The sequence below is a fragment of the Thalassophryne amazonica genome, chromosome 13 (genome assembly GCF_902500255.1).
Source record: "Thalassophryne amazonica chromosome 13, fThaAma1.1, whole genome shotgun sequence".
In the NCBI taxonomy this organism is placed as follows: Eukaryota; Metazoa; Chordata; class Actinopteri; order Batrachoidiformes; family Batrachoididae; genus Thalassophryne; species Thalassophryne amazonica.
In genome coordinates, this window is record NC_047115.1 from 31,762,861 (window position 1) to 31,777,001 (window position 14,141).

The 14,141-nt window shown below is 40.4% G+C and overlaps 1 protein-coding gene across 1 annotated transcript in view; it reads left to right on the forward strand.

The window, feature by feature from the left end:
* Positions 1 to 516: 516 nt before the first annotated feature.
* LOC117523141 (cGMP-dependent protein kinase 1) overlaps positions 517 to 14,141 on the forward strand; it is a 460,927-nt gene continuing 447,302 nt past the window's right edge. The window contains exon 1 of the mRNA XM_034184573.1: positions 517 to 1,116. Within this exon, the coding sequence (XP_034040464.1) occupies positions 860 to 1,116 (257 nt within the window). The 5' untranslated portion in view covers positions 517 to 859. The remainder of the gene's footprint in view (positions 1,117 to 14,141) is intronic.

Sequence of the window (14,141 nt, forward strand, 5' to 3'; positions counted from 1 at the left end):
AGACATTACAATTACTCAGAATCTGTAAAAATAAGGTAAAAATGTTGCATAGTTTCCTTTCAAAGGCGTTGTGAGAAGGAATTGGTATAGCAACTTTGGCAACACCAAGCAGGGCTATCCATAGGTACACTTGAGTTTAAAATGCCTCCTGTGTGGGTTGGAGAATGGAATGATGGTTGATGTGAAGATTGTACTTTTAATCTGTCGTTACACAGTTATAACACGTGTATAACTCATCAGTATAATTTGATCTTGCCCTACCTCATCCTATGAATCAATCAGGGAAGACTCCATAAGAAGACATCATGTTTACTGCATTTTTTCTGAATGCAGCCAGGCGTCTCTCTCACTATTGATTTTGGAGTTTTATCCTTAGGGTGCTGTTTTTTTTTTTTTTTTTTTTTTTTTTTTGGTGAAGATGGGCAACAAATATTTGACGGACTTGCTGTGTGGCGCCGCGTCCGCACAATGAACTGCAGCACTTGTTTCAGATCTTAGTTGGTCAGTTTTGACGCTTGTGCGTGCGCGCGTCCTCGGAGAGGAAGCCGCGCTGCTCTAATTGGTTTCTCAATGAGCGGAGATCAGCTGCTCCCCGGAGGATCAGCCGCGCGCCGGAGCGCAAGCGCCCGCTCCCCTCTTTTAAACACTGCTTTGCCTTTTGTTCGCCAATAAACAAGCGGACAGCGAAGGGCACCATCAGCATCATCACCGCCTCCATCATCATCATCATCATCACTATCATCATCATCCTCATCATCCTGCGCGAAATCTTTCCAGCCGGACCAACCTGTGCGAGTCCCGGAGTTCCAACTGTCTGTTATCACCGAGAATCGCGGCCAAGTTTGAGGCGCATTTCAGCATGAGTGAGCTGGAGGAGGACTTTGCAAAGATCCTGCTGCTGAAGGAGGAGAGGATACGGGAGTTGGAGAGGCGTTTGGCGGACAGAGAGGACGAAATCCAAGAACTGAAGAGAAAATTGCACAAATGTCAGTCTGTTCTACCCAGCGCGCAACTTATCGGACCGAGGACCCGCAGAGCGCAGGGCATTTCTGCGGAACCGCAGACGCACCAGGACCTGTCACGCCAGTGTTTTCGGAAATATGCCAAATCCGACTGGTAAGATGCTTTCAACATATTAACTAACACGCGCAATTCACCGAAAAACTCTTTCGAAATAATGGATGGATGTCAGTTTTTACGCACAGAGTGCCGGTTACTGATCACACTCCAGCAGGTTTGTGCCACTTTTGTGTCCTACTTTGCAAAACTTGCTCTGCTTATTTTTTATTTTATTTGCGTATTATTGTTCTTTTAATGAATGCGTTTGTCATGAATGGACGAGCACTTTCATTCTTGGGGCCGATGACGCAGCTCCAGAAAGAGCTCCTAATTGATCAGATCCATCATGGCTGTCCCACAGGACGTAGACAGGAGGAAGTGCGATGCATTATTGGCTTTTAGTAGCTGGACTCTGAGGACCAGAAGTGCATGTCTGAGGATATTTAATACTCCATTAGAAAACGCTTTGTTTGACCATATGCTTCCTTCATCACCTTTAGATTCTCGTTTTAGCTCCAAACCTTTCCTGTATTTTGAGGGTTGGGACAATTTCTTCATTTCTGGAGGCCTTTTCCTTTTTAATGATCACTTCATTTGTGTTTGAATCCAGTTCAGTTTAATTATAATTAGAGTCATGAAGTTACTCATTTTGGCTTCATCTTCTCTTTCCACACAAAGTAGAACCAACTCCTGGAGCAGAATTTAAATTTGACAGCGAACAGAGGGTTGGACAGCTTTTCCCATTTTCATTTGTATTAATAAAGTGCAGTCATGGCAGATCCTGATTGGTTGTCATTAACCACTACAAAAGCCTTCATGACTCATTGGTGAAAGTCCATAATGACCTGCGTTAATATGAAAAATAATGGCACCATATTAACTTTCAAGGAAATTAATCAACTGCAGGCTCCATTTAGGCTTTGTTGTGAAAATGCTGAAATTCAGCACACTGTTTAAAAAGACAACAGCTGTGGTTGCCAAAATAATTCTGTTAAAACTACAAGTTTGAAACAAAAGCCATTGTGATTTGCAAAAACATTAATACATGAAGGCAGCTTTGAAGCAGTGATGCATGCATATATTATTCTGAGAATGTAATGAACTGACACGATTTTTTCAGAACCCCACATATTAACATACTTTGGACAAATACAGCAAAATGTGTTAATATGACAATATGACATACAATCCATGATATTTTCAGAGTGGTTTCTATTGTGTGATGGCACATCGGCACAAGTAGTCAGTAGTGTGAGTTGTGTTAAAAACACCCACAACACATCAAGACATGGACCCCCCCCCCCCCCCAAAAAAAAAAAAAAAATCCTGTGGTGGCTTGAGCAAAATGGGAGCAATGAAACAATATCTCATTGAATGTAGTACCTTGTCTGCGTGTTGGAACACCTCGCCCTCCCACAGCTTTGCTCACCAACTTTTTAAATGAAAGTAGCTAAAATTCCCATTCTAAATTAAATTATTTTTGTGACAATATAAAAAGAAAAACAATGAGTTTTCAAGATTTTTGATATAGCCGCATCTTACCTTGTCACAACATCATCAGTGTGTGCTGGTCTTTCTCGAGTTCCATAAATGTACCAAGTGACCCACAACAACTTTTCTTTTTCATGGGGAATTATTTTTTTAATGCATTAATTATTTTACACATGCACACATTTTATTTTTTTATTTTTAAATCAGTAGTAGTCGCATGACAGTGACATCAATTTAGAATTTGAAGTTCAAGCGTTGTGCACAAGGTGGAACAGATCTGGCACCAAACAATGAGTTATTTGTGATGATATCACACATTTTATTGAAATAAATGGAGGGATGGGCATTCTAATGGCTATAATATTGTCCGCGTGTTTGTGCATCTGCCCACCCCCTTCTTAGGCAGAATTTCACACAGAATGCCCTGGTCATTCCGACAGATACTGTACAGTAAGTAACAACTATATTTAAATTCTACAGAAATAGTTAATGTAAGAACAGTTCCGTAGTGTTAATTTATCAAAAAAAAAAAAGAAAAAAAATCTGGCTTTCCAGTTTTAAAATGTAAATATATATATATTATATCACCACACCTGCCTGGGAACGCCTTGGGATCCCCCAGTCAGAGGTGGTCAATGTGGCCTGCGAAAAGGAAGTCTGCGGTCTCTTGCTGGAGCTGTTGCCCCCGCGACCCGATCCCAGATACGTGGTTATTGTAAATTTCAAAGCTTTATACCATAACATTTATATGTTGTTTTATAATTCAATTTCAATTCATTTAATTTATATAGTGCCAAATCACAACAAAGCTGTCTCAAGGCGCTTGGCACAAGTCAGGTCTAACCTTACCAAAATATGTTTTTAAAGGTGTTTACATCATTTTTAAATATATTTTTACAGTGTTATTCTGGAAACCACAGCTGCTGACCTTTTTATTTTTGCTGTAAAACAACAAATTTTTGTTTTTTTAAGAGTGCACATAGGGCACACCAAGAACTAAAGCAGGCCTTTTGCTGCCAGATTGGCTAAGGGGTTATTCATTATTTTCACCATTTTCAAGGTAGTACAAAATATACTTCAAGCGGGAGGGGGTCAGTCACAATGTACTTCTTTTTAAAAGTGTAAAAATAATGTTTTGTTTATTCATTCTCACTGAATGTATTCAACTTGTGTGTCTAATGTTTCCATTTTACGCTTTGCAACCGAACATTTTTCCAATATCTTTTAAGATATTGCTTCTCATTTTTTTTATTATATCATTTTATTGATGGGAAATGTCAAAAGGTTTAATCGAAAGGTCCTTGAATTTTGCTCGTGATAAAGAGTTTGGCCAACATACTCAGCTGACGAGCTATTCACTCAGTCGTGAACAAAGGCTGACTTCATCACACGAGGCATTTTATTTAATAAGTCCTGCAAAAAAAAAAAAAAAAAAAAAAAAAAAGTAATAAATGCTCAACTGCCTTGATGCTGCCTGAAAACCATTTTCCTTGTATGACCTGGATGAGGGTCTTGAAAAATACAATGTTTTGCACTACCTTGAAAATAATAAACAACCCCTAATCTCACGTTTAACCAAACATTTTGTGCAATATACAGAATTCCAAACCTGTTCACATTTGCACCGGAGAACTGGCATGACGGTTACTGGACGTGGCGTCCACCTTTGCTGTGGGGTCACAGACGGTGTGACCCCCATTAGTGTCAGGACGTGGCACCAGCCGGCAGCCCGTCCCTCTTATCGGATTACCGCAGCATGGAGCAGCGGATCCTGTTTCTATTGATCTGCATAGGAAAAGGGCTGAGCTGGATGGTTAAAGAGGTGAAATTTAAAGCGCAGAGGTGCTTTGAAGGACGGTAGGAGGCCCTTCATGACAGGAGGATGTAAGGATACAGTGTTAGAGAAAGCAGAGGCTTCAATCTCCAGGCAACTGCAGTTTCTTGATATGAACTTTACTGCTGCTTTCTCAGCGTGACCTCTGTGCCAGCGATAAAAATATAAAATGTGGTCACTTTAACTGCCTCGGAGGATTAAATCTTCTTCTCAAAGTGTGAGTGTTTGGACTTGGAGAAGTCACGGAGCATTGAAACCTGTAAAATAACATAGAAATGTGTTGAAGTGATTTTTTTGTTTTTGTTTTAACAGCTGAGGGTGGAGCTTCATCACTCCTGTCTCTAGAAGAAAATATCTTATTTGGGTTTTCAACACATTTTGTCACAGGTAGCTCCTTCAGTCAAAAGCAAATAGATTATAGGAACCTTAATTATTACAACTGTCCAGAGTGAGAATGTTGGTTCCCAAACCACTTTAAGTTAGGCCAAGATGCCATGAGCAAAAAACCTTCCGATGTTTTTTATTCAGCTTCTACAACCCCAATTTCAATGAAGTTGGGACGTTGTGTGAAATGTAAATAAAAACAGAATATAATGATTTGCAAATCCTCTTCAACCTATATTCAATTGAATACACCACAAAGACAAGATATTTAATGTTCAAACTGATAAACTTTATTGTTTTTGTGCAAATATTTGCTCATTTTGAAATGGATGCCGGCAACATGTTTCAAAAAAGTTGGAACCGTGGTATGTTTACCACTGTGTTACATCACCTTTCCTTTGAACAACACTCAATAAGCATTTGGGAAATGAGGACACTAATTGTGAGTGTCATTATTGGGTATAAAAGGAACATCCCCAAAAGGCTCAGCTGTTCACAAGCAAAGATGGGGTGAGGATCACCACTTTGTAAACAACTGCCTGAAAAAATAGTCCAACAGTTTAAGAACAGTTTATCAACGTTGAATTGCAAGGAATTTAGGGATTCCATCATCTACAGTCCACAATATAATCAGAAGATTCAGAAAATCTGGAGAACTTTCTACACGTAAGTGGCAAGGCCAAAAACCAACATTAAATGCCCGTGACCTTTGATCCCTCAGGTGGTACTGCATTAAAAATCAACATCATTGTGTAAAGGATCTTACCGTGTTGGCTCAGGCACACTTCAGAAAACCATTGTCAGTTAACACAGTCCGTCACTACATCTACAAGTGCAAGTTAAAACTCTACCATGCAAAGAGAAAGCCATACATCATCAACATCCAGAAACACCGCCACCTTCTCTGGGCCCGAGGTCATTTGAAATGGACAGACACAAAGTGGAAAAGTGTGCTGTGGTCTGATGAGTCCACATTTCAATTTGTTTTTGGAAATCATGGATGTTGTGTCCTCCGGACAAAATAGGAAAAAGACCATCCAGATTGTTACCAGTGATAAGTTCAAAAGCCAGCATCTGTGATGGTATGGGGGTGTGTTAGTGCCCGTGGCATGGGCAACTTACACATCTGTGATAGCACCATCAATGCTTTATGACATCACAAGGATGTATTCACCTTATTCAGCCCCGCCCACTTTTACAACAGAGGCATTTCCGTTTTTTCTTAGGACTTGCACTGAGCGGTGTTTTCAATATAGAACAATGGAAGTCATTCCATGGGTAGAAACAAAAACTTTTTTGAAAAACTCAAAGGAACGACTGGCTCACCCACGGGTCATAACAGATTGGGAAGATAACATGAAAAGTGGCCCTCGATTATTTTTAACTACTTTGTGTTGTCACTCGGCGTGGACGTTTGGCTATGAAGAACTACGAGCTTCGCGCCGAGCTTGTATAAAAGCACAATCAAGGTAAAATACTACCCGACAAGTAGTATCACCATAATGCCAAGTTTACATAACATTAATATACGTATGGTGTTATTTCATGCAGTGCTTGGTTACATCAAATGCCAGAAAATGAGTAAATTACATAGCAGCTAATGCTACAAACACAGCTTACCCATTTGTCTTACTAGCATCTGATGTGGCTTGTTCAATGGAGTGTTGCAGTCCAGCCATTTCTCTGGGTAAGGATCCAGTGGTGTGGGTTTTTTCTCCATAAAATGAAAATAACAGATGTTTGGGTGGATTTTTCAGATTCAGCGTCTTTCGCCAGCACCGGAGTTCCACGTCTTTCGATGGAGGAGGGAGTTAAATGCTCGTCCACAGCACTCAGATCTGTCCTTTCCATGTTCAAAACATCATTCTGAAAGTGATAGTTTCCTCTTCTTCCAGTTGTTGTGGCACCTACGAACTGAACAATTAATGCTGCTCATGTTTGGACACTTCTAGCGTACTGTGTTCCCACGTAGCCAATCATCGATGCAATGGCAAACCGGAAGTTGCTTGACAAAATGGAGCCGCCCACACTGACTTCCTGAATAAGGTGAATAGGTGTCTGCAAGTTGTCTTTGCATAAACTGGACTTGTCTTCAAAATATTTCACCACTCATATGAATGTGCACCATTTCTGTAGAGTTTTTTCCATCTGCTCAACGACACACCAGGAGCAACTTGACTTTTTGCCCAAAGGATCTTAGACCCCATTCAGACTGGAGATGGCCATCCATCTTAAACAGGATTTGGGACAAATCTGACTTGAAGCGGATAGGGTTATTTTGAATCTGAATGGCACAAATCAGCTTTAAGCCGGGTTTGGCCCAAATCCTGTTTAAGATGGATGGCCATCTCCAGTCTGAATGGGGTCTAATTCATAGAGGTCTGAATGCAAATGTGGCTAGAATCCAGCTAGCTCAGGGGTCATGATGTCAGACTTCCTCACTTCACCCCTGTCCCCACCGTCTTCTCCACTGTGTTGGCGCTCAGTGCAACAGTGAGGACTAGAGGTGGGCGATACTGGGAATTTTGGTATTGCTCCAAGACCAAGTAAATACAGGCCCAGTATCACTGATATCGATACCAATAACGATATTTTTTCATATTTAAGCTTCATAGATCCAAAGGATCCAAAAGACCTAGGATATAATTTCGCCAAACATTGTACATGACAACAAAATACTTTATCTGACTGTGCTGGAAATTATTAATCTGTCATTAACCTCTGGATCTGTTCCGAAATGTTTTAAATCAGCAGTGATTAAACCATTACTTAAGAAATCTAATCTTGACCCTAGTGTATTGAAAAATTACAGGCCGATATCAAATCTATCATTCTTTTCCAAAATTTTAGAAAAGGTGGTTTCATGGCAGCTCATAGACCACCTCACTGAGAATGATCTTTTTGAGCCGCTGCAGTCTGCTTTTAGGAAATATCACTCCACAGAGACAGCGCTCACTAAAGTTGTGAATGATCTTCTACGAGAAATGGACTCAGACACCACTACGGTTTTGGTGTTGTTAGATCTCAGTGCTGCGTTTGATACCGTGGATCATCATATTTTGCTCAATAGGTTGGAGAATTTTTTTGGGATTACTGGAAGTGCCCTTGCCTGGTTGACATCATATCTGTCCAGTCGTTCTCAATGTGTCTTGTATAATGGCACTACCTCTGACCTTGCTGACATGAGATTTGGGGTTCCACAGGGATCTGTTTTAGGCCCCTTGCTTTTCTCCCTGTATGTGGCACCCCTTGGGCATATACTGTGGAGTTTTGGGTTTGCCTTTCATTGTTATGCTGATGATACTCAGTTGTACATGCCGATAACTGCGGGAAATCTCACTCCCATAAAATCCCTGGAGGACTGTCTTCTATCAGTGAGAAGTTGGATGTCTAGTAACTTCCTACTTTTAAACTTTGATAAGACTGAAATGATGGTTCTTGGTCCAGCGAGACATCGGTATCAGTTTGACCAGCTGGCGCTCAGCCTGGGTTCCTGTGTCATACATCATACGGACAAAATGAGGAACCTTGGGGTAATTTTTAATCCCACGTTGTCTTTTGACCTCCACATCAGGGATGTTACTAGGACTGCTTTTTTCCATCTGAGAAATATAGCGAGGATCCGCCCCATCCTGTCCATGGCTGATGCTGAGACCCTGATTCATGCTTTTGTTTCTTCTAGACTAGATTATTGTAATGTTCTATTTTCAGGGTTACCGCAGTCCAGCATTAGGGGTCTTCAGCTGGTTCAGACCGCTGCCGCCAGACTTCTGACACGTAGCAGAAGGTCTGAACATATCACACCCATTTTGGCATCTTTGCACTGGCTCCCTGTCTCTGTGAGAGCAGATTTTAACCCCTTAACGCCCGAATTTATATAGCTGTATATATAAAAAAAGTTTTGTGTCTGTTTTTGCCTTTAAGTAGATGGTAAATAATGTTGAGATTATTAATTTCACTTTTGCACAAAAACTAGATAGAGCTGTAGCTCCTCTAAAAAAGAGAGCTTTAAATCAGAAGTGCCTGACTCCGTGGTATAACTCACAAACTCGTAGCTTAAAGCAGATAACCCGTAAGTTGGAGAGGAAATGGCGTCTCACTAATTTAGAAGATCTTCACTTAGCCTGGAAAAAGAGTCTGTTGCTCTATAAAAAAGCCCTCCGTAAAGCTAGGACATCTTTCTACTCATCACTAATTGAAGAAAATAAGAACAACCCCAGGTTTCTTTTCAGCACTGTAGCCAGGCTGACAAAGAGTCAGAGCTCTATTGAGCTGAGTATTCCATTAACTTTAACTAGTAATGACTTCATGACTTTCTTTGCTAACAAAATTTTAACTATTAGAGAAAAAATTACTCATAACCATCCCAAAGACGTATCGTTATCTTTGGCTGCTTTCAGTGATGCCGGTATTTGGTTAGACTCTTTCTCTCCGATTGTTCTGTCTGAGTTATTTTCATTAGTTACTTCATCCAAACCATCAACATGTTTATTAGACCCCATTCCTACCAGGCTGCTCAAGGAAGCCCTACCATTACTTAATGCTTCGATCTTAAATATGATCAATCTATCTTTGTTAGTTGGCTATGTACCACAGGCTTTTAAGGTGGCAGTAATTAAACCATTACTTAAAAAGCCATCACTTGACCCAGCTATCTTAGCTAATTATAGGCCAATCTCCAACCTTCCTTTTCTCTCAAAAATTCTTGAAAGGGTAGTTGTAAAACAGCTAACTGATCATCTGCAGAGGAATGGTCTATTTGAAGAGTTTCAGTCAGGTTTTAGAATTCATCATAGTACAGAAACAGCATTAGTGAAGGTTACAAATGATCTTCTTATGGCCTCGGACAGTGGACTCATCTCTGTGCTTGTTCTGTTAGACCTCAGTGCTGCTTTTGATACTGTTGACCATAAACTTTTATTACAGAGATTAGAGCATGCCATAGGTATTAAAGGCACTGCGCTGCGATGGTTTGAATAATATTTGTCTAATAGATTACAATTTGTTCATGTAAATGGGGAATCTTCTTCACAGACTAAAGTTAATTATGGAGTTCCACAAGGTTCTGTGCTAGGACCAATTTTATTCACTTTATACATGCTTCCCTTAGGCAGTATTATTAGACGGTATTGCTTAAATTTTCATTGTTACGCAGATGATACCCAGCTTTATCTATCCATGAAGCCAGAGGACACACACCAATTAGCTAAACTGCAGGATTGTCTTACAGACATAAAGACATGGATGACCTCTAATTTCCTGCTTTTAAACTCAGATAAAACTGAAGTTATTGTACTTGGCCCCACAAATCTTAGAAACATGGTGTCTAACCAGATCCTTACTGTGGATGGCATTACCCTGACCTCTAGTAATACTGTGAGAAATCTTGGAGTCATTTTTGATCAGGATATGTCATTCAAAGCGCATATTAAACAAATATGTAGGACTGCTTTTTTGCATTTACGCAATATCTCTAAAATCAGAAAGGTCTTGTCTCAGAGTGATGCTGAAAAACTAATTCATGCATTTATTTCCTCTAGGCTGGACTATTGTAATTCATTATTATCAGGTTGTCCTAAAAGTTCCCTAAAAAGCCTTCAGTTAATTCAAAATGCTGCAGCTAGAGTACTGACGGGGACTAGAAGGAGAGAGCATATCTCACCCATATTGGCCTCTCTTCATTGGCTTCCTGTTAATTCTAGAATAGAATTTAAAATTCTTCTTCTTACTTATAAGGTTTTGAATAATCAGGTCCCATCTTATCTTAGGGACCTCGTAGTACCATATCACCCCAATAGAGCGCTTCGCTCTCAGACTGCAGGCTTACTTGTAGTTCCTAGGGTTTGTAAGAGTAGAATGGGAGGCAGAGCCTTCAGCTTTCAGGCTCCTCTCCTGTGGAACCAGCTCCCAATTCAGATCAGGGAGACAGACACCCTCTCTACTTTTAAGATTAGGCTTAAAACTTTCCTTTTTGCTAAAGCTTATAGTTAGGGCTGGATCAGGTGACCCTGAACCATCCCTTAGTTATGCTGCTATAGACGTAGACTGCTGGGGGGTTCCCATGATGCACTGTTTCTTTCTCTTTTTGCTCTGTATGCACCACTCTGCATTTAATCATTAGTGATCGATCTCTGCTCCCCTCCACAGCATGTCTTTTTCCTGGTTCTCTCCCTCAGCCCCAACCAGTCCCAGCAGAAGACTGCCCCTCCCTGAGCCTGGTTCTGCTGGAGGTTTCTTCCTGTTAAAAGGGAGTTTTTCCTTCCCACTGTAGCCAAGTGCTTGCTCACAGGGGGTCGTTTTGACCGTTGGGGTTTTACATAATTATTGTATGGCCTTGCCTTACAATATAAAGCGCCTTGGGGCAATTGTTTGTTGTGATTTGGCGCTATATAAAAAAATTGATTGATTGATATTGGGTATTCTGGTAATGACTTTATGTTATAATGTTATAATAATAATGATGGTATGTTGCAAATTTGCGACAACAGGCATACAGGTCAATTTGGTAAGTTGCATATTTGAGTCAGAGATTGTAGCATATATGCGACGATGGGCGTTAAGGTTTTGTTATTGACTTATAAGGTTGTTCATGGACTGGCGCCATCTTATCTGGCTGATCTGGTGGAACTCTACGTGCCGGCCTGGGCATTGCGGTCGCAGGATGCGGGACTTCTCTGTGTTCCCAGGGTGAAGAAGAAGTCAGCAGGTCAAAGAGCCTTTTCGTATCGTGCACCCACCCTGTGGAACAGTCTTCCTGTGACCGTGAGGCAGTCTGAGTCTGTGGACATTTTTAAGTCAAGACTCAAAACCTATTTTTATTCTCTTTCTTATGGATAGTTTTTATTTTTATTTGTTTTATTCTTTTACTTCTGTTTTTATTTATGTATTTGAATTTTTTATTAATTTTTAATTATTTGTTCAATTTTATGTTGACTTGTTTTATGTAAGGTGCCTTGAGATGGCTTTTGCTGTGATTTATTATATTTATTATAAGCTAATTAAATTTAAATTAATAAAATTAAATTATTATCGCAATCAACATTTTTGTTTAAAAAATATCACTCAGCACAACTTAAAACAAAATCTCCTGAGGTAGAGGGCTGACAAACCATAATACAAGGGTGCGCTGCTCCGTGTTGTGTGACACAGCGCAGCGCTGCTCTTACAGACAGAGAGGAGACTTTGATGAATCTGCGGGCGCAGCAGTCAGTAGGTGCGGGAGAGAAAAAAGCTTGAGTATCGATCTTTTTACATGAGGATCGTTCAATATCAATACCAGCGTTGGTATCGATATCGATATTAGGATCGATCTGCCCACCTCTGGTGAGGACAGCAAACGGCCTTCTTTCTCTGCGGTGCCTTCTTGCCAAAACATCCATCAGGTTCACGCTGATGTCTAGACACATGCATGCTTTCGTTCACATGTTGGCATCAGAAAAACCATCACGGGGTCGTTATAGTGGTTAAAACTGGACACCCTAGCTCTAATGGCAGCTTAAAACGTTAACTTTTTGTGAGGTTATAAATGAATTTCTGAAATATTACAGAATTATTCATGTTTACCTGTTTAAAACCAGGCGACCCTCTGCACTTAAATAATCCACCTCTCACTGTTCACTTTTCTTCCTCGTTAATGACAATACAACATCCAGTTTGTGTGATAGTCCTACCACATTAACTTATGCTGTGTTCAGATGTCACAGCATAAGTCCAGATACACACACACACACACACACACACACACACACACACACACACACACACACACACACACACACACACACACACACACACACACACACACGGCTTGAGTTTAGATGTGTGTAGGATGAACCAGATTTGAAAAGCAGGTCTGTCTGACAGGGAATCAAACAGGATGTTGTGGTCACAAGCCAGTTTCTCAAATCTCTAGACCATCAGCGCTCAAGTGACTGCTTTGGTTTTCACTTGGTTTTGTAATCAAACATCTTGAATACGTCAAGAAGTCCACTGGCTGTAGAACAGTGGTGTCCAAAGACATTCGAGAAAGGGCCAAGAGGTGCAGGTTTTCTTTGCAGCCACTGACTCCAGCAGGTGATTTCACTGATTAACATCACTTTGAGCAGATGGTGTGAGTTTGTCAGTGAAATCACCTCCTGGAGTCAGTGGCTGCAAAGAAAGCCTGCAGCTTCTTGGCCCTTTCTGGAATGTCTTTGGACACTGCTGCTGTAGAATAAACTCCTAGATATTTCCTGGCTAACTAGCAACTTCATCAACTGATATCCTGCTGACAATCACAGACTGTAATTGGGCCTTGGCAGAGGTATGTGCTTTGTAAGTACCCTTCTCCAACTGAGACAGGAGTGGTGGAGGTTATGTATTTATGTACCATCCCAGTTTATTTGTTTACCTGGTCTTCTATCTGCAACCAGGGTGTCAAGGAGAAGTGGACAGAGGAAGTGATTTTTTTTTTTTTTTTTTTTTTTGTCTTTCCTAACATTTTAGGGCAGGTAGCTCAGTAGAATAAGGAGTTGAACTACTATTAAGTAGACCTGGGTTTGATCACTGGTTATTGTGTCCTTAGACAGAACACTTCATCGGCATTGTCCCAGTTGAACCAGCTGTAAATGGGTACCAGTCTTGGCTTGGGAAGTGTAACTTGTCAGGTTGGCTTCCTGTCAAGGGGGAGTCGTTGACTCTGATTTGCATCATGCTATGAAATCTGGTGATAAGCATGGACACCAATGAGCCTCAGGGCCTGTGTAGGATTTCAAGAATTCTCCACTAGATGAGTTGCTTGAATGAGAAAGTAGATTCTTATTTACTCTGTCTTGATTCTGTTTCGTCATTGCATATTCTGTGCATGTGAAATCTCTTGTAATCCTGCAATGAATGGAAACAATGCGAAAAGGAAAAGTAGTGAAATCTTAACCAACATTGAAATGTACAATCTACTTGAGGAAATATGAGTCAAAAGAGAAACTCTGCTTTTGAAACTTGTCACATTGTGACAGATTGAGTAAACTGATTAGTAACGTATTGAAATAATTTGTCTGGTAGCAAAAATCGCATCTCTGGTGGATTTGAGACTCTGATGAAATGAGTAGACAACCACTGAATGTGGGTGTAAAACGCTTTTGAATGTGAACAGAAGATGCACAGATAAAGCGTGTCTACTGGATGTCCACTGGCAAGCTAACAAAGAAGTACAGGACAAAAATGGACATAAATGGATATCAAAATTTCATATCTGTTACTCATACGTTTCATCAAACATCATAATGTAACAAACTTTAGACTTAAACAAAGAAAAAAGACAAAACCTGAGGTTGGTTCTAAATTCATGGGTTAAAATTTTACTGTGAAACTATAAACTAGGATTCCTGTTTGTGGT